Source organism: Conger conger, chromosome 1, assembly GCF_963514075.1.
Source record: "Conger conger chromosome 1, fConCon1.1, whole genome shotgun sequence".
NCBI lineage: Eukaryota > Metazoa > Chordata > Actinopteri > Anguilliformes > Congridae > Conger > Conger conger.
In genome coordinates, this window is record NC_083760.1 from 14,459,063 (window position 1) to 14,479,861 (window position 20,799).

Sequence of the window (20,799 nt, forward strand, 5' to 3'; positions counted from 1 at the left end):
CATCTCATCTCAAACAATGGGCAGAAATCCCCCATCTAACCCAGGGTGGGGCCAGTCAGCTACACTCACCTAAGAGAAGGAAGTTCCCCTACACAACGCTCATGGGGACAGTAAATACACCGCTTCCTGTGAGAAACATACCGTGTGACTGCTCAATCTCCGGGAAGAGTATCCATTTCAAAGGCAGGGGGACAGATTCCATACTGAACACGACAATGGCCGCGTTAAACAAACAAAGCCACGAGAATACAAATATGGCAGCGGGCCAGCATTAGCGCTACACTGACTCTCATTTATCATGTGGTAAGGGGGTCATTAGCGTTAGCGTAGCGCCCAGCCCCCCCCACATATTGAACAGGCACAGGGCTGCTGGCCCGGTTCCAGGCTCGCCCCGTCAGAAACCCTGTTAATTCGGCTCATTATTAATCGTCATCTTCGCTCGCGTCCTCTCGGGCTGAAGTCCACAATGGGCTGATTCACTGTGGGGAAAGTGCTGGGGAACCTGCACTGAACCCGGTCTAAAGTCCACAGCCTCCGCCCCCATTCCTCCTAAGAAGGGCCCCTACACACAAGTCTATGAGCCAGGGAAACTTGGTCTTCCATGTTCCTGTACCTTACCGTTGCTAGCCAGCTAGCTAGAGATTAGAGGTACAGCTATGCCTAGGAAGGGGGGGGGGGAGCATCCAGCTACATCTCCAGTAAGATTAATTCTCACGGTCTTCTGGGTGTTTGGGAGGTGGGGGGGGGGTTAAGGCATGGTGGGTCATAACCGCACAAACACAATTTAGTTTCACTGCAGGAGGGGTAAAGCGCCACACTGAATAAAAAGCATAAAGCGTTTTTAATTAACTGGCCGCGGTTCAACATCTCCCTGGCCACAGGGCGGGGGAAACCGGGAGCGTTCCGGTGGATGCCTCCGGTCTGCTCCCAGGAAGGGGCCTTTAACCGGCTGCAGCGACCGCGAGGGAGCGGTTAACCGCGGTCATAGACCGCAGCCCCCCGCCTCCATATCCCCGCTTCCATCAAGAGCTCGCTCCTCATTTTTTAAATTGCCTCTGGGCAGCTGAAGCCCAGATTACAGCGTGCGGCCTTTGATGAGGTGAGGGGTGCAGAGGGGAGAGGAGGAAAGGGTGTGTATGATATATGGGGTTTGTGAAGCTGCTCGTGTCAACATCTGTGTGATTAACTTCTCTGTGACCTTCCCCTGTAATTAAGGGGAGTTAGTGCTTCATGACATGTCACCCCCTCTGGCTCCTCCCGTACGTTTCCTGGCCCCGCCTGTACCCTCTCTGGCCCCGCCTGCACCCCCTCTGGCCCTGCCTGTACCCTCTCTGTCTCCACCCACACCCCCTCTGGCTCCACCCTGCACCCTCTCTGTCTCCACCCACACCCCCTCTGGCTCCACCCTGCACCCTCTCTGGCTCCGCCTGCACCCTCTCTGGCCCCGCCTGCACCCTCTCTGGCCCCGCCCGTACCCTTCCCCGCCCCTCCTGCACACTCTCTGGCCCCGCCTGCACCCTCTCTGGCCCCGCCTGCACCCTCTCTGGCCCCGCCCGTACCCTTCCCCGCCCCTCCTGCACACTCTCTGGCCCCGCCTGCACCCTCTCTGGCCCCGCCCGTACCCTTCCCCGCCCCTCCTGCACACTCTCTGGCCCCGCCTGCACCCCCTCTGGCCCCGCCTGCACCCTCTCTGGCCCCACCTGTAGCCCCTCTGGCCCCGCCTGTAGCCCCTCTGGCCCCGCCTGTACCCTCTCTAACCCCGCCTGTACCCTCTCTAACCCCGCCCGCACCCTCCCTGGCTCCACCCTGTACCCTTCCTGGCCCCGCCCGCTTTGGGATAGCTGTCCTATTTCCATCATCGCTCCACCCGGACACAATTTACTATTATTTCTTTGAATTTAACTGCCTACTCCAGGACAGTAGGCAATGTTAATGGCAATTGTGTGTGTATGTATATATATGTATATATATAACAATTTAAAAAAACATTTTCAAAGAATTCATGTTTTATGTAATCTTTGTTCGAAGGGGTTCTTAGAAATTACCAGACACAACCATTAAATAAAGAGGGAGAAAACAACCTAATTCTCAGTCCCATACCTCCAGTCTGTATAATCACCAGAAAGTAGTGCACGGAATGAGAACATCACTCAAAACCTGAATGCACTCTCTCAAGTGCAGAGACCAAAACCAAGTAATAACATTCTCCATGTCGGCGTGTGACATCACAAAACAAACGCATCTGCCCCAGTTTGAAATAGAGTAATTGATAATAATTTGACAGTAATAATCAGACTCTGTAGAAGACGCTTGCTGTGCTGAAATGAGTCTGGCTAATCGGTCCCTGTTCTATTTCAGTTCTATATGTGCAGCTGTGTTTTGAGTGCTCCAGTTTGAATTCAGCTAGCCTCAGCCTTTGGAGAACTTGCATGGGTAAGGACATTCTTGAGTTATAATTTCATGTTTCAAACAGTTTTTTCTTTAGGGGGACCAAAGGGGAACGTTGTCAGAGTGGGCAAAAGGAGCAGGGCACAACATGTCTATGTACACTCCTGTGGAGTGAGCTGCAGTTGGTTCCAGATGAAAATGTGCTTTTGAACAGCCAATGTTGCTGTGCATTTATGCCGGCGACACCACATCAATGAGAACTCTTCAGACTGCAGCTGAAAGTTATTCTTTATGATTATTAACACACACGCTATGATTCGGACCTTCTCCTGGAGCGGAGTTCTGCGGGCTTATCGCATTCGGTGTGCCAATTGGCATCAGACCTGCGTGAGAAAGCGGGCGAAAAACGATCGATTGGAAACACCAGTGTTCCCCGCCTGTACCCGCTCTCAGGTAACCCCTGACGACTGGACTCAGTGGGACCGTCCGGACGCACGAGGGGCGGGGTTATTTGTGAACGCTCGTCTGATGTGAGAGTTTAGAGGCACGGTACAGAGACTCACGACTCCGGGACGCCCACTCTCTACCCAGGGGGCTCGGGGGCTGTGTCCTTCCTCTCCGACAGAGAGACAGAGAGCGTGCTGGCCAAAAATAAAAAGCGCATGTCGCTGGGGCGCTGCCTGTTCTGCACGCCGGCCCCCTAATTGATTCCTCCTTCCTGCGGAGACGTCTCCTGAAAAGTGCGCCTCCGTGCTGATGCGTAGGCCCCGGCTCTGTCACAGCCAATCAGCTCACTGATTGCCCAAACTGCAGAGCGGCACTTTGCTTGGCTGCCGATGACCTTTCTGAGAGAAGGAGAATCACTCCAGGGACGGAGACGGGAGAGACTGAGGGAAGGGATGTGTGTGCGTCGGTGTGTGTCTGTGCGTGTCTCTGTTTGTGTGTGTGTATGTGTATGAGTGTGTCTGTGCATGTTTCTGTTTGTGTGTATGTGTATGAGTGTGTCTGGCATGTCTCTGTTTGTGTGTGTGTATGTGTATGAGTGTGTCTGTGCATGTTTCTGTGTGTGTATGTGTATGAGTGTGTCTGTGCATGTTTCTGTTTGTGTGTGTGTCTGTTTGTGTCTGCATGAAAGTGCGTGTGTGTGTGTCTGTGCGTGTGTATGTTTGTGCGTGTATGTTTGCAAGTATATGTGTGTGTGTGTGTGCGCGTGTGTGTATGTGTATATTTGTGTGTATGTGTGTGTGTGCGCATGTGTGCGTGTGTGTATGTGTATATTTGTGTGTGTCTCTGCATGTGTGTGTGTGCATGTGTGTGTGTGTGTGTGTGTGTGCGTGTGTGTGTGCATGTGTGCGTGTGTGTATGTGTGTGCGCGCATGTGTGTGTGGAATAAAGGCCCAGTCATGCCTGGAATCAGCCAGACGTTGGAGGGAGAATGAAAAGATCATTCAGCGGATGTTCTTTGAACAGTGAAATGTTGGCTTAATTTCGCCTCTCAGGGAAGTGGCTTCACGGTGAATGAATGCCAGAGAGCGGAGGAGTCAGGTGGAACCGCTGCTCTGAGGGCCAGGCGATACGCACTGCTGAGCCGGAGGAGCCAAAGTCAATAATTCAGCAAGCGCAGCGCCTTCCAGAGCAGGAGTAAAGTTCAAAGGTCGTCTGCATCAGGAAGCCTCTGTGTCCGAGCCAGCAGCACTCAAACCTGTTAGTGCCATGAAGTGAAAGTTTGAATGCTCTTACACAATGGTTCTGTTGTCCGTTTTCAGTCATAAAAAAAAATTATCTTTACTGCCTGATTGGCAATAATGCTCCTCTCATGGACATTGCACAAGTATGAAGATGGAATGCAAAGTCACAAATATTTAGACATTGTTAAGTGCTGTAGTTATGAGGAGAATTACCAGCAAAGGCAAGGTCATTGGTTGACTGTTACTGGGAGTCCACAGCAGTGGAGAACAATGAGGACTGTCGCAATACAGCCAGACCTGGTCAAAGTCTGCCAGGGTAGGAGGGTGACCCCTGGCCTCCAGTGATACTCAGGGGGAGGGGGGGCCGGGGTCATCCCCCCTACTCCCTCCCCATGGTACCGTAAGACCTGCGGTGTGTGTAAGAGTCGCAGGCTTGTAGAGAAGTGCACTGGAGTGCAGACACACAGGCTGAATGTGTCCAAACGGCATTGCGGAAACCGAAGGGGTATGATTAGTGACTCCAAACTGCGAGGCAAACAAACAAAGAAGAAGAAATATTGTCAAAAGTACAGATTCTGACCCTCACTAAGCAACGAGAACATAACTCCAGTAACCAGCCCTTCCATCACATGCACAGTACAGACGGACACTTTGATGAGAGCAGAGGCAGAACAGACGCCAGGCCTCTGTAGGCCTCTGGTTTGATGCTCGGACTCGCAAGAGGAGAAGATGAAACGGCTCGGCGTGTGCGTGAAAAGCCAGAAAACACAGAGAACACAACAGAGCTTTAGCCTCTCGCCAAACCTGTCTGATGTAAGACTTATGTGACTGCATGTAAGACATGCAGGGATAAATCATGTATGGAGCATTTCAACAACATCAGACACACTGAAATCTTGACAGTGTGCAGATCGTGTACGAATAAGAACAGAGAGAAAACATTGTGCACTGCAGAAATGGCTGCTGCAGCCAAAAAATAATCATTTGATATTTTCGCATGAGAAGTTCTCTGCACATTAAATTAAATGGAGCACAGAAATTAGCTGTGTACACAGCACCATAAACACTGCCCCTGGCACCCATTTTAAAAGGTGCACATTTTCAGTGCAGTGTGACTTACCGTTTAATAAAATTCCAAGACTGCACGCATAAATACTTCGTTTCACTGGGACCCTTCCGAAACACAAATCATGGCCACAAATGAATAAATACCGACTACCATATTAAAAAAGCAGCAATTAAAAGATGGGAGCAAATGAATCATCTACAATTATTCACTAATGTCCCAAGCTCCACACTATTACTTTTGTTATACTAACATTAAACATGAATCAAACTGATACTGTGTGAATTGGATTATTCCCTTATTGTTGTTTACTCAAACTATGCAATTTTTTTAGTCGTAAAAGAGGTAAAATGGATCAAAACCCGAGTTAAATATTGAAATGCATTTCAGCTCTCGGGAAAAGTTGTGACATTCGTTGTGGCAATACTAGATTGCATTGACAGCACATAAGAGGCCCACGCCTGTGATATTTCTTCATGAGCTCTTTCCATTAATCTTTTTCCGAACTTGTTAATCAACAGCCTCAGCGCAGTATCCTAAATCCCTGAGTTACGCAGGCTGCGGCAAGCGCGTGAGTCACCCCCAGCCACGGCCCAATCGCCCCGGAGGCCGGTGAATCACTCCTGACAAACAGGGCGTGTTCGCCAAGGACCGAGCGAGATTACAGCTCGCAAGGTGGCAGGGGGCGGGCGCGTGCTTATATACAGTATATTACAGGGCCTCGGCTCACCTAACATATATTTAAGGCCCTCAGCTAACATTTGACCCTGCAGTGCCTTACCAAACTGCAATATGGGATAGCTAAGGGTGTGACCTTCAGATAAGCACGGCAGAACCTCTCCGGGAGATCTGTAAGTCAGAGTTACTGCACGTCGTCAGCTCTCAGAGGATTTCATTCGAGGATCTGTTTCCCTATCGGCTGTAGGAGGGAACAGGGCCTGCTCTGTCGACACCAAAAGTGTAAAAAAAAAAAAAGCAATTCCCAACTTCTCCTCTCAAGTGTCTGCTGCTGTGACAGATAATTGTTTCTAAATTAAGATCTGTCCAAAATCAGCTCAAACACATTATATTTTGGAGTTCACAGAATTAGGCTAGCTCCTACTTTCCTTCCGTCTTCAATCCCTCACCAGGAGCTTCCAGTCGGTAGCAGTTCAGCTCTTTTTATCAGTTTATAACCACTTACAAAGTATGTCCAAGTGCATCACATCCACTGGCACCAGCTTTGGTCTTGGCCTACCCCCATCATCCATTCATTCATAAAGTACCTCAGTGTTAAGAGAGACAGAACTTTCAGTGTTAAGAGCGAACCTTCTGGTTCGACTATAGAGCAGGCCTAGTTTGCAGGCCTAATCCAGCCCTAGTTTTGCTACAGGCGGTCTTCACACCCCTACTCCCAGGTAAAGGGTGGAGGACCATGAGTTGCGGAGTGTGTGGTTTGGGCGGGGTACGTACGTTCTGCAGGGCTTCTGGGTACTGCGGCAGGGAGGAGAGCTGAGACTCCGAGTGGTAGAGGGACAGGCCTTTACGCAGGGTCTTCAGGTCGCCAGGGCTACCCTGCTGCGAAAGCAAAGACACACAGGGGGGAGGGGGGGGTAGCGGAAAACTTAGAGAAGGCCCACCATCGAACGCCCTGCACCAGACAGTGTTAACAAACGGCATCGGCCAAGGTGAGGAAGGTGATATCGGAATTCAATACTGCACCAACTGTACTTTCTTCACAATTCGCAGATGGCGAGGTGGAACAATCAATACGCGTGCACACATATACCAGCTTCTCCGGCAGAAATTGAAAGGTAAACATTTTCTGAAAATGCCTATCGTCAGCCGGTCACTGTCAGCCGCCTTTCTTGTAATGAATGTTCCCTGTAACGTAACCTTGAATTGTACTTCATGGCAAACTGCAGGTAACATCTCAGCGAAATCAACTCAGCGGAGACGCTCTCACAGACACGGAGGCTGAGGCCCCGCGGGCCGTCCGCCGAAGCGGACGATAAACTTCTGAGAGTTCAGCATCGCCGCTGACCCCGAAAACGACCTTTCCAATCAGCCAATCGCACTCCAGTCAATTTGTCCACATTTTCTCCAAAGGGAGCCGCAGAGGCATTAAGGGAGGGCACATCCATCCCGCGACAGTCCATAAAACCGCACATGGTGCATTTTACAGGGAGAGAAAGTGCTCTCCTGGGGAGCGGTGGTGAGGAGGGAACACACAAGGCCTCCACAGCTGGTCCTCACAGGACTCCCATTCCTGCTCGAGGGGTGAGGGGTGTGGGGCACAAGAAGCTGGAGCAGGAGCTCACAGGTGCAGCACTTTGTTGAATCGCCCCTCCCTCCCCACTCCCCCATGGAGTGGTTCTCCGTGGCAGCCAACACCCCACTGACCCGCCCTAGAGCGTACACACGTACAGCAACACCCCACTGACCCGCACTAGAGCGTACACACGTACAGCAACACCCCACTGACCCGCACTAGAGCGTACACACGTACAGCAACACCCCACTGACCCGCACTAGAGCGTACACACGTACAGCAACACCCCACTGACCCGCACTAGAGCGTACACACGTACAGCAACACCCTACTGACCCGCACTAGAGTGTACAGCAACACCCCACTGACCCGCACTAGAGCGTACACACGTACAGCAACACCCCACTGACCCGCACTAGAGCGTACACACGTACAGCAACACCCCACTGACCCGCACTAGAGCGTACACACGTACAGCAACACCCCACTGACCCGCACTAGAGCGTACACACGTACAGCAACACCCCACAGACCCGCACTAGAGCGTACACACGTACAGCAACACCCCACTGACCCGCACTAGAGCGTACACACACGTACAGCAACACCCCACTGACCCGCACTAGAGCGTACACACGTACAGCAACACTCCTGCACCTGAGCCCCAGGTCTGTTCCATTCAGCTCTCACACACACAGAAATAAAGCACATTTCATAACCTCTCCCGCTCCCCCTTCTCATTTTAATGCTACACTCTGGAGCATAGCTTTGTTAGCGCGCAACACTAGTGCGGCTTTGAAAATGATGGCTTTAATGAAACAGTGCTTCAGCGCAGGGCACTCTGAGGAGGAGCAGATTCTGGTTCAAGACTGGCAGTAAAAATCCGCTGAAGTTAATAAAGGCCATGTCCCTACAAGGCATCGTCCCTATTGATCCGCCAAATGCTACTTTGTGCCGCCTTGTGCCATCACAAATGTCACACGCAATTATTTCGTCCCGTGAGCCAAGTCATTAAGCGCTGGGAGTGATGTAAAATTAAAATATGCGTGATGGAAAAAACAAGCACTTTCAGGCTTTTTCTGCTCCTGAAAAATGAGAGGGAAAAACAAAACTTGTCTTCAGTCCTCCTTGTGAAAAACGCATTACCATGACTTCCCTTGTCCAGCAATGAATCCTTTTCCCAGATAAACCATTCTGTGCTTGTTATCTGCCTTTCCCAATGGGCAGCACATTTCATTTCCCCATTAGCCTGGAAGAAGCAGGGTTTATCCACGTACTGTCACATAATAAAGCAGATTAGACAGGGCTTAGGGGAGATGGCCCTCACCTTTCATTTGTCTGCTGTTGCCAGCCTACACATACACACACATACACACACACACACACATAGAAATACAGATACACATGCATGCTCACACACACACACACACACACACAGAAATACAGATACACATGCATGCTCACACACACACGCACACACACACACACACACACACATACACACCGCACACACACACACATACACATACACACACACATATACACACACACACACACACACACACACACACACACACAAACACACTCGCGCACACAAACACATACACCAGGGGTCTTGGTAAACAGAATATACCTCAGCCATTTCTCCTAATCAGCATGACAGAGGAGGGACAGATTGACTGCAGTGGCCAAGTTGCCACAGAACCTGACTGTGCTCCCAGCTCAATTTTTCATCATGAGCCCAAGTCAGCTTCACAGCCCATTCATTTCACTCACCGAATGAATTCTGATAAATCATCTCAACGCATGATTGCAAACATATGCAGACTAATGTTTGCTTTCACATTTCTGCTTTCATGACTACAAAGAGCCATTAGACAGTGTATTTACACGGTGTCATCTCATGAGCTGCGTTAATCTACACTGTTGGCTTAGCTCAGGGTTCACAGGGGCCATTTTCAAGGGAAAACCTTAATCCCCTTCTTCAGAAGAAAACGTGAAAGAGCGAAATGGAGGGGGGCAGAAGGACAGCCGCCCCCGCACATACGTGCCAGCCTCCTGCTGAATCAAAGTCGGAAAAATAATTAGGAGCCTGACACGCGCAGTGACCTATGGCGTCTGCCTAATGGCGCGCATGATTTCAGCCATCTTTCAGCTGCGCCTAGCTGGCTAGCCGGACCTTCTCCATTTGCCATGGTACAACTTCTCCCTAAGTGGCAATGTAATGTAACCGGATGGTTATTAAGGCCGTATTAAGCTCAACCACCTGACGGGTCTCGATATGTACATCAGGAACTTTTCTGATAAATGGCCTGCTTGCAATGACTTCTGCCACCATCTCTCGTACCGTATAAGAGAGATTCCTTAAACATCTCACACACTGAGACGTTGTGTTGCACCTCTGTCTCTCAATGACTGGGTTAAAGGAGTCTTTTCCCAGGTCTGACTGGTGTTAAGAGTCTCATGTTGTTGCTCTGAAAGAGACAGTATTTGCCTGAGGCAGTCAGCACATACAAGGACCTGGGGCAGAAGCTTACAGGTGCAAAGCAAAGCATGCCTCACACCCTTAAGAGAATTCTACTACAGGAGGGGTCTCACTTCCACAGCTGAAAAAAATATTTCCTTAAAATAGCCAACAAGATTCCAGTGAGTCTCACAGTGGATTTGCTGATGTTTTGGTTTTAGGTCATTAACAAAAGGTTTCATTTTTGTTGTGTGCCAAGCTGTGTGTGTGCTGTGTATGTTTGTGTTCACTGAACCCGCGTGTGTGTGTGTGTGTGTGTGTGTGTGTGTGTGTGTGTGTGTGTGTGCTCGGTGCAAAAGACTGCTATAAAGAGTACATGCAGCTCCAGTCTCAAAAGATAAAAACATGTTTTTCTCTTTTCCTGGTGTGATGCAGTTACAGACAGGCAGTGGAGGCAGAAAGGAATCCTTTTGACTGCACTTCTTCATCACTGTTCGCCCACCCACCCCACCCCTCCCCACTCCCGGTTGCACAGGGAGAGGCAACTGAAGGTTACACTCATATCTAATATAAAACCGCACAGTGGAGGAATCTCACTATAAAGCAGACTCCAAAATAACATCACAATCATTGAATGCAATTATAACAGTAAAGCATTCGCGCACACTGCTCGGTATCAAGCAAGTTCTGCGATCTCTTTGAGGCTTATTTGTACACCTCAATCTGGCAACCTGAGAAGCGGCCCCGGAGACGTGCGACTGGGGTTCATCGGCAGGTGAGAAGCGGCCCTGATGACAGGCCTGAGATTTGTGGAGGTTAAAAGTAAAAGGGGGGATTTGAAGCGTGTCAGCCCGCCAGCCAGTCACCAGTTACGCTTTTTACTGAGGATGAGAGGTTTTTGAAGTCTGTCCTCTGCGCCCGTCAAGGAGACTGGAGCCGCCCGCGTGCTGATTCGGGGGGAGTATCCACTTATGCAAGACGCGTGGTGAGCATCGCTAAGAGGCTCTCATCTCCTCTGCAGTGCCGGGTGCCTTTGCTGCAGTGCTGTCCGACCGGCCCTACCATACGCTGCCTCGGGTTTACTGCTACGGCTCCTCAAAGTTATGAAGACACTTCAGTGAGTATCCACTGCACTGCGCATTGGGCATACAGAGGAAATAGTGTCCATAGTGCCTCTGATGCATCAATGACACTGAGCAACGGCTTTTCCAGAAACTTCTGTAGAGACCTGAAAGGTTTATGTAGTAATGTAGTAATTACATTATGTAGTTTTATGTAAAAATATGTGCAGATATACACACACACACATCATGGCTGGCATTCTTCTTCCGAAGAAAAGAGGCTGTACTTACTTCTGCAAGCACTTCCTCCACAGAGAACCCAAAACCAAGACGAAACAACAACGACACTCATAAAAAATTGACAGAACCCGTTTCCTGTACACACACCATGTTATTCAGCATACATAATTAAAAGACAGATCCCACCTCCACCATAGGAGTGAATTATTTAGTTTGCCCACCGTCCACACAAGTATTGGCAAGCAGCTCCGTGATCGGTATGATCGAGCCGCTCAGCTCATTCCCACCACTCTCCGATAGCACGTCACAAACGTTTGAGCGCAAGCTAATAGGGCTGCTGGAGCGAAAAAGAAGAAAACGTGCTAACAGACGTTAGTATGCTAACCGCCACCCTTCAGGCAGAGAGCAAGAAGAAAGAGTGCAATCGCCTCACACAAGACAAGCAAAGCAGCAAGGCCAGGATGGAAGGAATGAAGAAGGACAAGAACCCAGACACCCAAAAGATACCAACACATCTATATCCCAGAATGCTTTAGGATAGCACCACGGGAGGTTACCTTTTCTGGTATCTTTGGTAAACTATAGCGGCTACGTGGCTAAGGGGGGGGAAAGAGACAAGAAACAATGGGTTACTAACAGTCACACATCACACTCTAAATGCAAAGACTTCTGGACCAGATTGGAGACATGACTGGGGCGTGGCCTTTAACTGGGGTCAAACCCGAAGGGTGTGGTGATCATACCCCAGTGGGACCGTGAGATCCCCAGGGCTGTGCATTTCAGTAAGCATGATAGGATAGCTGTTTTAGGTGAACTTTAAATGGGCTACAGTGCATCTGAGAAAGATGTTTCTAGAAAATATTAGTTGCTTGAGGACAGCAGAAAAGAAGATTCATGAAATCCCAAAATAGATATAAAACAAACAAACAAACAAACAAACAGTGTAAAAAGTTAAAGACTCAGATGTGACTCAGACAGTGTTCATTGGTCACAAGCTGTTGCCTTAAGTCAGATTCACCAGAATGGCCCTGACCTCAAGCTTTCATCCCACTTCATTTTCTTAGAGTGTATGACTTAAAAAATGTAACTCTCTTCTTCATTACACAGTGGAAATCATTTGAATGAGACTCAATACAGAAATTACCACACTCAAGCCTCTGGTCTTTGTTGTTCGTCGCTCTGGATAAGAGCATCTGCCAAATGAGATAGAGACTATATGGGGAGATGGTTACTGACTGATCCCTGTCTTCTAACCCCCTCAGCTATAGGGCACTTACATAGAATGAAAGTTACAGTGCATCTAAATCTGCACCTAAGTATGTGAAAGCAGGAGGACTTTCTACCCCTGAATAATTGGATGTTGCTTTGGTCTCTTTAAAAAAATCTGCAGGCTTTATATAACTTATATAATGCAGGTAGCCAAGACCTCAAAGAGTAGAATTACACAACCGTTCCATAATTAAATAGGCTAGGGTACAAAAGTCGAATGTCAGATTTCCACCTACACACAGGCAGTATAAATTACTAGGGACATAATTAAAAGCAGTTTAAAATGATACAAATTCATGAAGTCTATTTGTAGTACAAATTCACACGGTCCACGTTTCAAATGTAAATTTCAGCGGGGCTCTCTCCGGCTCTGTGAAGCCAGGACTGAACAGCCGGAACGAGAGACAACAGGGGAGCGGTTCGGTGGGTCTCTGCAGTCTCACAGTGGAGGACGGGCCCACTGGGCTCGTCCAACTGCTCGAGCTGCCAATACGACCGTTTCCACAGTCACCACAAGACTTCTCAAACCCTTCATTTCCTCCGCCTCTGAGAACAGGCCCCAGACACTGTCAGACAGTAAGCGTGGCTAAAGCACTCCTCCGCAGTGTAGTGGCATATTCCTCCATCTGGAGGCGGGCTCTTATCGTGCCAGTGGCTGGCACCCCCGCAGAGTGGCACATAATTGGCTGTAAAGCTGCTGGGGGAGGCGGGGTACGGGGAACCCAATCACGGCTGTCAGTTATCGCGTGCGTGCCGCTCGCTCCGTTACCTGTGACAGGAGCTTGTTGTCGTCCTGCAAAATCCGCACCTTCGTTTCCAGCTGCCGGATGTAATTCGAAGACGGCTCTGAGGAAACAAAAACAAAAATCACAGAAAATAACGTTAGTCTGACCATTCGCACGCAATGTCTCAAAGCCAACTTTACATTTTTTCTCTGTTCAAAAACTGTATGTAGCCTTTGTGCGCCTGAAGACAGCGTCACGCTGTGTCTTTGGATCGCGGCAACATTTCTGCTCTGAATCTCTGCAGCAGTTCAGACTGACATTTATGCGCAGCCCTATGCTGTAGTCAACATTTCCATTGTAAACACGCCCCTGGCAATTTGTGGCATTTAAAGTCCAGTAATCTGAAAATTGCTCTCCGTTCCATTAACCAATGACACCCAACGCTTCAGCCCAGCACGCCCTCCCTCCCCCGAAGGGTTAAATTAAAGACATCTGTCCATGCAGTAAAATTCCTTGTTGGAACAACAGTCTCTAAATTTCATTTCACAACCCTGGAATTACCGCGATAATGACAGCTTGCACCCCAAATGGCACCTGAAATTGCACTCCCACTACGCTCCGTTCTCCTGCCTCTCCGATGCGGTTTTCCCTTCTAAAGCGGAGCAGGCGAGAATACTGAATTGCACCTTTGAGCGAGCTCTGTATTCTCCGTTCATCAAAGGGGAAAACCTGGACGATATAAATATCCGGAGAGCCGCAAGCAGAGCGGAGCGTTTTGTGACATCTCAGACCCCTATAGTCCCCTGTGTTGAGGTATTGTCACATTCCCAGCATTCTTTGTGTGACCTCCGTGTTATCTCAGAGCGATAGAGGCCCTCTCTAACAGCTCTTCTCCACCACCGGGGCCTTTCATCTGACAAGCCTGCCGAATACCAATGAGTCCCGGGGAAAATCTCCGGGATGGGCTGATGGGCCAACGGGCTTCACGCACACACACACGCACACACACATACATACATAACACACACACGTACACACACATACACACGTGCGTACACACATACGCACACACACGTACACACACGTACGCAACCCACACACACATATGAGGGCTGGGATCTACTGTGAGTTTGTTAGGAAGGAAGGAGGTTAACAGCGTCAAGCCCAGGCAGATGTTTGACAAACCCACACTTTTCCAGCAAAAGTGTTCAATGAGAGGCTCAGACATGAATCAGAGTTCACATTTCTTTGTGAAGAAGCACACTGTACAAAAAGTAGAGGTCACACTTCTAGAAGTCATCTGGCTGGCTCAATGCTCCTCTCTGTCTTACCAAGTCAATGTTGTCTCCTGAGCTGTGAGACCTGCTTCTTATGATGAATGTCTTTACATCTGAGACTGCTACAAAAACAGCATAGGGCGGAGGGGATGAGGGGAAGAGGAGCACATGGGGTGTGGGAAGTGTGTCCGCTGAGAAAAAGAGCAGGTCCCTCCGCAGGTCAGTGTGTGTGGACATGCTCCAGCGGGTGCCGCACACACCATTCATGTTTAAGCCTCCTCAGAGAACCTGGTCACATTACACCCCAACCCTTCAGTGAGTCTCTCCACGCCCAACACCTGCTACCTCCAGTCAAGAAATCACCAGAACCACCACCACAGCAAAGAACAGAAGGTATCCCGAAGCCTCAAGACCAAGACCATTATGATTTATATCTCACCGTTTGACAATGATGAATGCCTTTCAGGAGAATGGGCCCCAAACGCAGACTTGGCTTTAGACCACTTTCCCACTTTAAAGAGAAAAAAACAGGTGTCTGATGCACCGTGCAAGATCTTATATTCTCTCATTCTACAGCTCTGTTTATTGACCTTTTTAATGAATGAAAACATTTACATAAGTCCATTACTACCACCAGGTGTCACTATTATTCAGTAACATAATAGTATTAGTATAAAAGTAATCTGAATTAGTACACTGTTAATACAACTAATATAGCCTGCTAATTAACTAATGTAGCCATTTCTTTATCAGTGATTGATAATACAGAAATATACAGTATGGGGAGAACGCTAACCAAGGACTCTTAAGTAACTTGGTGTTTTGCATTAGTAAATATTTTGGTGGAGACTGAAGAAAGCTGGCCGCTTGCAGTTAATCGTCTTTGGCGTTCTTGTGACCCGCTAATCTAACTAGAGTACATCTGGTCACATGACCCACAGCCAGCTCCCAATCCAATTAGGAAGCGGTCCTCGCAGCACAGCCAGGAATAAAAGTCTCAGTATTCCCAGAGACCGCACTCCTGAGGAGATATGGTGGAGGGTGGGGGAGGGGAGGAGGCAAACATCCCCTCATCCAGAGTGGCCTTTAACTCATCAGATTCCACTGGTCCAATAACGCAGAGCAGTTACGACTTAATTGCCCACTTGTGCAAACATTTGTTTGACATGAACAGCCAGCACATTCAGTTCCATACCGCAAAGGTCAAACTAATTCAACATTTTTGTAAACATTTTGTGCTGATAAATTGTGGGATTATTGCTAGGCAAAGCCATTGAGATTCAAGCACATATTTACGACATTCCTTCCACAGATTCTGTATGATTATTTTACACGACACAACTCTATTAACTGTAAAGCTCTTGGGCTTTCCTCCAGTTAAAGGAGGTGGGCATCATAAGGGATAGCAGGACCCTGAGCAGGCAGATTAGCTGGAAACTGTACGGGTGCTTTTCCTCACGTACAGCTCCGCAGAGGAACAGAGAGGATTAAGACAGGACCACTGCCCCACCTCCAGACACAATCTGACCTGACTCTAAGTGACAGACCACAAGCCAAGGCTCCTGTTTTTCAGCCTCCAACTGTGCTGTGATTGTGGTTCATGGTTCCACACTCGTAGTACGCATAGCTCAAGCAAGCCATATCTACCATAACTGCACCAAGCAATCTGCTAATATCACTAATGAACAAAATCAGTACAGACCTGAGTGTGGTGTTCCTTTAACCCTCTGTAACATTCTGTATACTCCCCTTGTCCTAAGGGTCAAAAATGGCCCACCTTCACTAAACCCCTAAAATAAAGCAGCTTAATTGAATTTCTATTTTTAGCATGAAGAAACAACCTGTCACTCATCACAAACTTTGACATCAAATTTCAAGTTGAAAAAATATAATTTAGGGGCTTTTCTCTGCTGTTAAACATAGTGGCGGGTCATTTTTGGCCCTCGAGACAACACAAGGGTTAAACAGGTTAACCATGAGGACTTCAGAGCCCCTTTGTCTAAAAGGATCCGATTTTTTTATTTGATGGTATTTTGCGATCTGTGGGTAAGGCTGCAGAACGAGGCTGCGCTCTTGTTTTGTCTGTGTCTGCACATGGGTGGATAATGCAGGCAGTGTGCGGCTCGGCTCTACGAGCGGAACGCCTCGCTGCGTCTCATCGCATCACCGAGGTGACCCACTTCCTGCGCGGCTCGTCGCTCGCCGCCTCTCTCTGAGCCTCCTCCGTCTAACCGAGGGCCTCGCTGACCGCTAACGAGCCGGGAGAGCCCGCTCTCCGTATTCCAACAACGGGAGATCCCCGTCGTGTGACCGCCGTCAAAATAAATACAAACATCACAGCGCGGCTCGGGGAAGATAGTGCGCCAATGCTTTACGGCTGCACCCGCGCTTCCTTATAGTATCGCTCTTTTTTTTTTATGTTGAAACGCTCGAAGATTCAGAACGGCGTCTCCTGTAGATTCGGATTTTGACCCGCTGTGCGACGGGGCAGTCGGATGCGTGCAGGATTATCGCTCATGCAGAACCGCACAGAACCGTCATGCAGGCAGAAGATTCAGAGTAGAACGCGCTCCGGCATTAGAGATAAGACCCCGCCTCAGCAATGTGTGCAGGTGAGCACTCTCCTGGACCAATCCATTACACGGCCCCTCTGGCCTGCGCGAGGTGCTGGGTCTTTCTGCGTGTGATATGGGCCCGTTCTGCCCGCGTAATCCGCTCAGAGGGGCACGGCGACACATTTAAAATCACGGACTGATTCCCAGCTCCAACTGTGATCTCCCACTCCATATCAAATGAAGCCAGATTAGTAATTAACCACAGTGTGCTGCAATGTTCCTACTGCAGAGACGGTGCCATCATCCTCAACCTCCAACGCTCTGCCGCCCTTACTCTGGCTGTTACACAGGTTCCCCAGTCTCAGTCCTAGACTGACCGTACCATGCAACAGGCCAATAAAGTTAAGACTTCTTATTGAACACTGCACTGACACTTCACGTTCACCTAGTACATAGGCTAGGGCTGCATATTACTATAAGTACTTATTCATAGTCTATGTATGTATTGCATTTAAGACGTACATGCAAACAGTGATTATACTTGAGTGGACTCATTCTATCATACATTTTTATGTGGATGAATATCTTATGGCAGTAGCATTGCACTTGAATTTACATTAAGATAACTTGCATTGCAATTCATTAATGTGAAAACAATTCATGTGATCAGTTAGTACACTGAAGTCATTTTACTAATAAATGAGACTTCTAGTATCTCACAGCAGAAGCTTAACTTCACAAGTTATTTCAGCCAAATGCTGCTATTTCACCTCGTGCCAGGACACAGAAGCTGTTCACAAGCAACAAAGGATTTCAGTTTTATGTCTGTCTCAATAAATAGCAAAATGCACTACATTATCAGTCTACAGATATATTTTGTTACCTTACATCAGACACTGAGAGAACAGCCATTCAGAATGTACATGTTCAAGGTATGACACCAGCAAAATAACATGTACAAGGAGAAAAGCCAAATTCTTCGGAGTAACAAACCCCACCAGGGTCTGTCACTGGTGACGAATCCAGAAAATTAGGCATTAAAAGCAGATTAAGTAGTGAGGCAATTAGGAGAATTCTCTTAAGTAAAGGAGCTGGCAAGTCCTTCAAAAAGCAATTTGTGACTGGCATACACAAGGATGTTCCCCCGGGTTTGCAGGCTCTGGACCACAATCAAAGCCATCTCAGGCTCGTCAGACGACTGTGTGAAAACCAAACCTGACTAAATCTGGAGGCAATTTAAAGGTCGCAGTTGCTTGTTTTGGCAGGATCCAACACTACGTTACCTTCCGCTGAACTCATTGAATATTGAAGTTAACGGAAAGATTGTCCGCAATTTTGCAACGTGTTCAAAGTATTGCAGATCCCTTTTCATTATATTAACTAAACCTACTATGTACTGGCTTCAGGGGTCTCTGAAATTACATTTCTTACATATTTACACAAGAAATTATTCATCTCCACCACAAAGGATCATTGATCAATCAGATCAGCTTAATTCAAATGTCTGTACATAAAATAAAGTGCTCCATGTTTACCTATCAGCGGAGAGCTGTAACAGCTTTTAATTCAAGCCGTGTATATAACCATGTCATAAAAGCTGAATTCCGAGGAGATCATAAAGTGTGCAAATACAGTAACTTTGCATTCTGCAAGTTGCGACATAGATTTATTTGACTAATTCAACGCTTGTAGAACATGTACAGACATCACACTCTACAGGCTGCATGCCACCAGGGTCAAACCAATGACACTTTTAAAAATGTGCAGTAAACACCAGCCATATGATTAGTTTTCCTTTAGATGCTATGACAGGTGTGATGTTTACTGAATATTGCGAGGGACGGAACATTCTAGGCCAGAGAGGAGAGACGACACAGCTCAGAGGGAAGGACAGAGACTCTGGCACCATCACTGATGACAATTTGAGTATTGAGTGAGCGCATCCTGTAAAACTATCTAGGTGGAAAAGGGGATGGTTACAGGAAACCAGACAGCTAGGAGTAGGCTCGGTTTCTGCACGGTCAGGGAGGAAGCAGACACGTTTATTTATATATGAATTTGCCAAGACAAAGTCCCATTGTTTCAGGCTAATAATTAACTTGGGAATTAGCCACTATACTGTAAATCACGCTTTGACTTTTGACCTATAGTGATAGAAACATAGTAAATATGTAAATTTGAGTTTGAATGGTAGTGTGGTTACAGTATATCTTAAATGTGAAAGATGTCATTCTGAGAAGGCAGATAAAGGAAACCATCAGGTTTCTCTTTTTTGGAATCTCATACATTTTCCAGATGAGATTAATAATGCAATATAAACTTGTTAGTAGAAGCACTAATATGTAGCGCTATAAGGTCTTCAGAATAGGACAGGCACATTAAATTAGAATATGAGCATTTAATTAAGAATGCTGGCATAATCAGTGTCACGGCCCTGTCAAAGCATCTCTCCTGGCCACGGAACAAGAAAATAAAAACTAAATGCATTTTAAATATTCCTTAGCACTACCGTCCCGGGCATTGGTTTACTGAAAGTGACTCTTACAGCAGTGGATCAAAAGAGGTTATGAGACAATGCTGACATGAGGTGGCAGGATTTATATATTCTGCCCGTAGCTGCAATATGCCAGCGCCTCGTAAATTTCACCTTCTTGGGAACACTATAAAAAAAGTCTGCGATATATGGCATGACACACCGAAAGCAGCGTCGCTGGGTGAATTTAGCATGGTGGCATTGGGAGAGGACTCTGCTTACTTTTTCATTTCAGCAGTCCCCTCAGCTCCCTCACTTTTCTGACGTGTGATTGGTTTCGGCGGTCAGGTGTCACGCTCGGTCAGGGGAGACATAAAAACGTACACGGAGCATATTCTCCCAGCCCGTTATATTTACAACACAAGAGTTGGGACATGCTACAGTACACTGATGGCCCTGCTGCTTGTGTCACTAAGCCCTAGGGAATCTGATAATGTCAATAAATATCTCCCTGCGTGCCCTACTGACACTACGGCCATACAATATGGTCTAACACGGGAGTACGGGACTGGCCTACGCGTCCCGATGCACCAGGTCTCATGAGTCTCCTATGGAGCTGCTGCTTTCACTATCGATCTACATTCATAGTACTGAGCCCTTCCCATGTCAAAGAACAGGCCTCGCCTCTTTGCTTTTATTTGTTTTGCCATGGCAATCAAATCTGATAAGTTGAGAAACACGGTGCCGCACCCCATCACCTCCCATAAGCCACAGACCTCTGGCTCCTTATCTATACGGCTGAGGACAACTTCCCATCTCCCCCTGCTTTTGATTGGCAGGAAACCACTAGATGACCGGAATGTTCATATATTTGAATACATGTCCACGAGGGGAAAAATGACCTCAGGGTTGGCACTGTGTATCTTATGTAACCGCAGTGTAAATATGCTCAGCTGACAGAGGGCTCGGCGAACCCGCGGATGTTAAGTGTGTCTGGCATTCCCAGATAAACAGAAAGCTAGCGTCCCTGTAATCATGCTCACCGCAAACAGCCGCTTCTCAGAGAGAAAGCAAAAAATTAAAAAAATCCACTGCAATGCAAAAGAGCCACGTTTATATGCTAGTCCTCAATTGAGTCTAACCACACCAGGCACTTAAATTTGGCCATAAATTAAAATGCGTGCATTCTTCAGGCCTTACACACTTTTGAATTCATCTGAGCAACCACTGAACATAATGCATAATGCTGAGTCAGGAAGAAAGTATCACAAGCTCTTACTTTCACTCCAGAAATGAAAGGAGGAAGGGTATTATAGTTTGATTAAATGGAGGCCTCAGTTTC

The 20,799-nt window shown here is 47.8% G+C and overlaps 1 protein-coding gene across 8 annotated transcripts in view; it reads right to left on the minus strand.

The window, feature by feature from the left end:
- Nucleotides 1-20,799, minus strand: part of LOC133127995 (coiled-coil domain-containing protein 85C-A-like) — a 48,179-nt gene that overhangs the window by 4,670 nt on the left and 22,710 nt on the right. Inside the window, exons 2-5 of one of the 8 annotated variants that reach the window (XM_061241181.1) lie at nucleotides 14,869-14,940; nucleotides 13,197-13,273; nucleotides 11,716-11,754; nucleotides 6,595-6,696 (exon numbers count right to left, since the gene is read on the minus strand). In XM_061241181.1, coding sequence (XP_061097165.1) covers nucleotides 6,595-6,696; nucleotides 11,716-11,754; nucleotides 13,197-13,273; nucleotides 14,869-14,940 — 290 coding nt within the window. Of the gene's footprint in view, nucleotides 1-6,594; nucleotides 6,700-11,715; nucleotides 11,755-13,196; nucleotides 13,274-14,868; nucleotides 14,941-20,799 lie in introns of all 8 variants that reach the window. The other 7 variants (XM_061241172.1, XM_061241216.1, XM_061241208.1 and 4 more) reach the window with 7 other exon arrangements.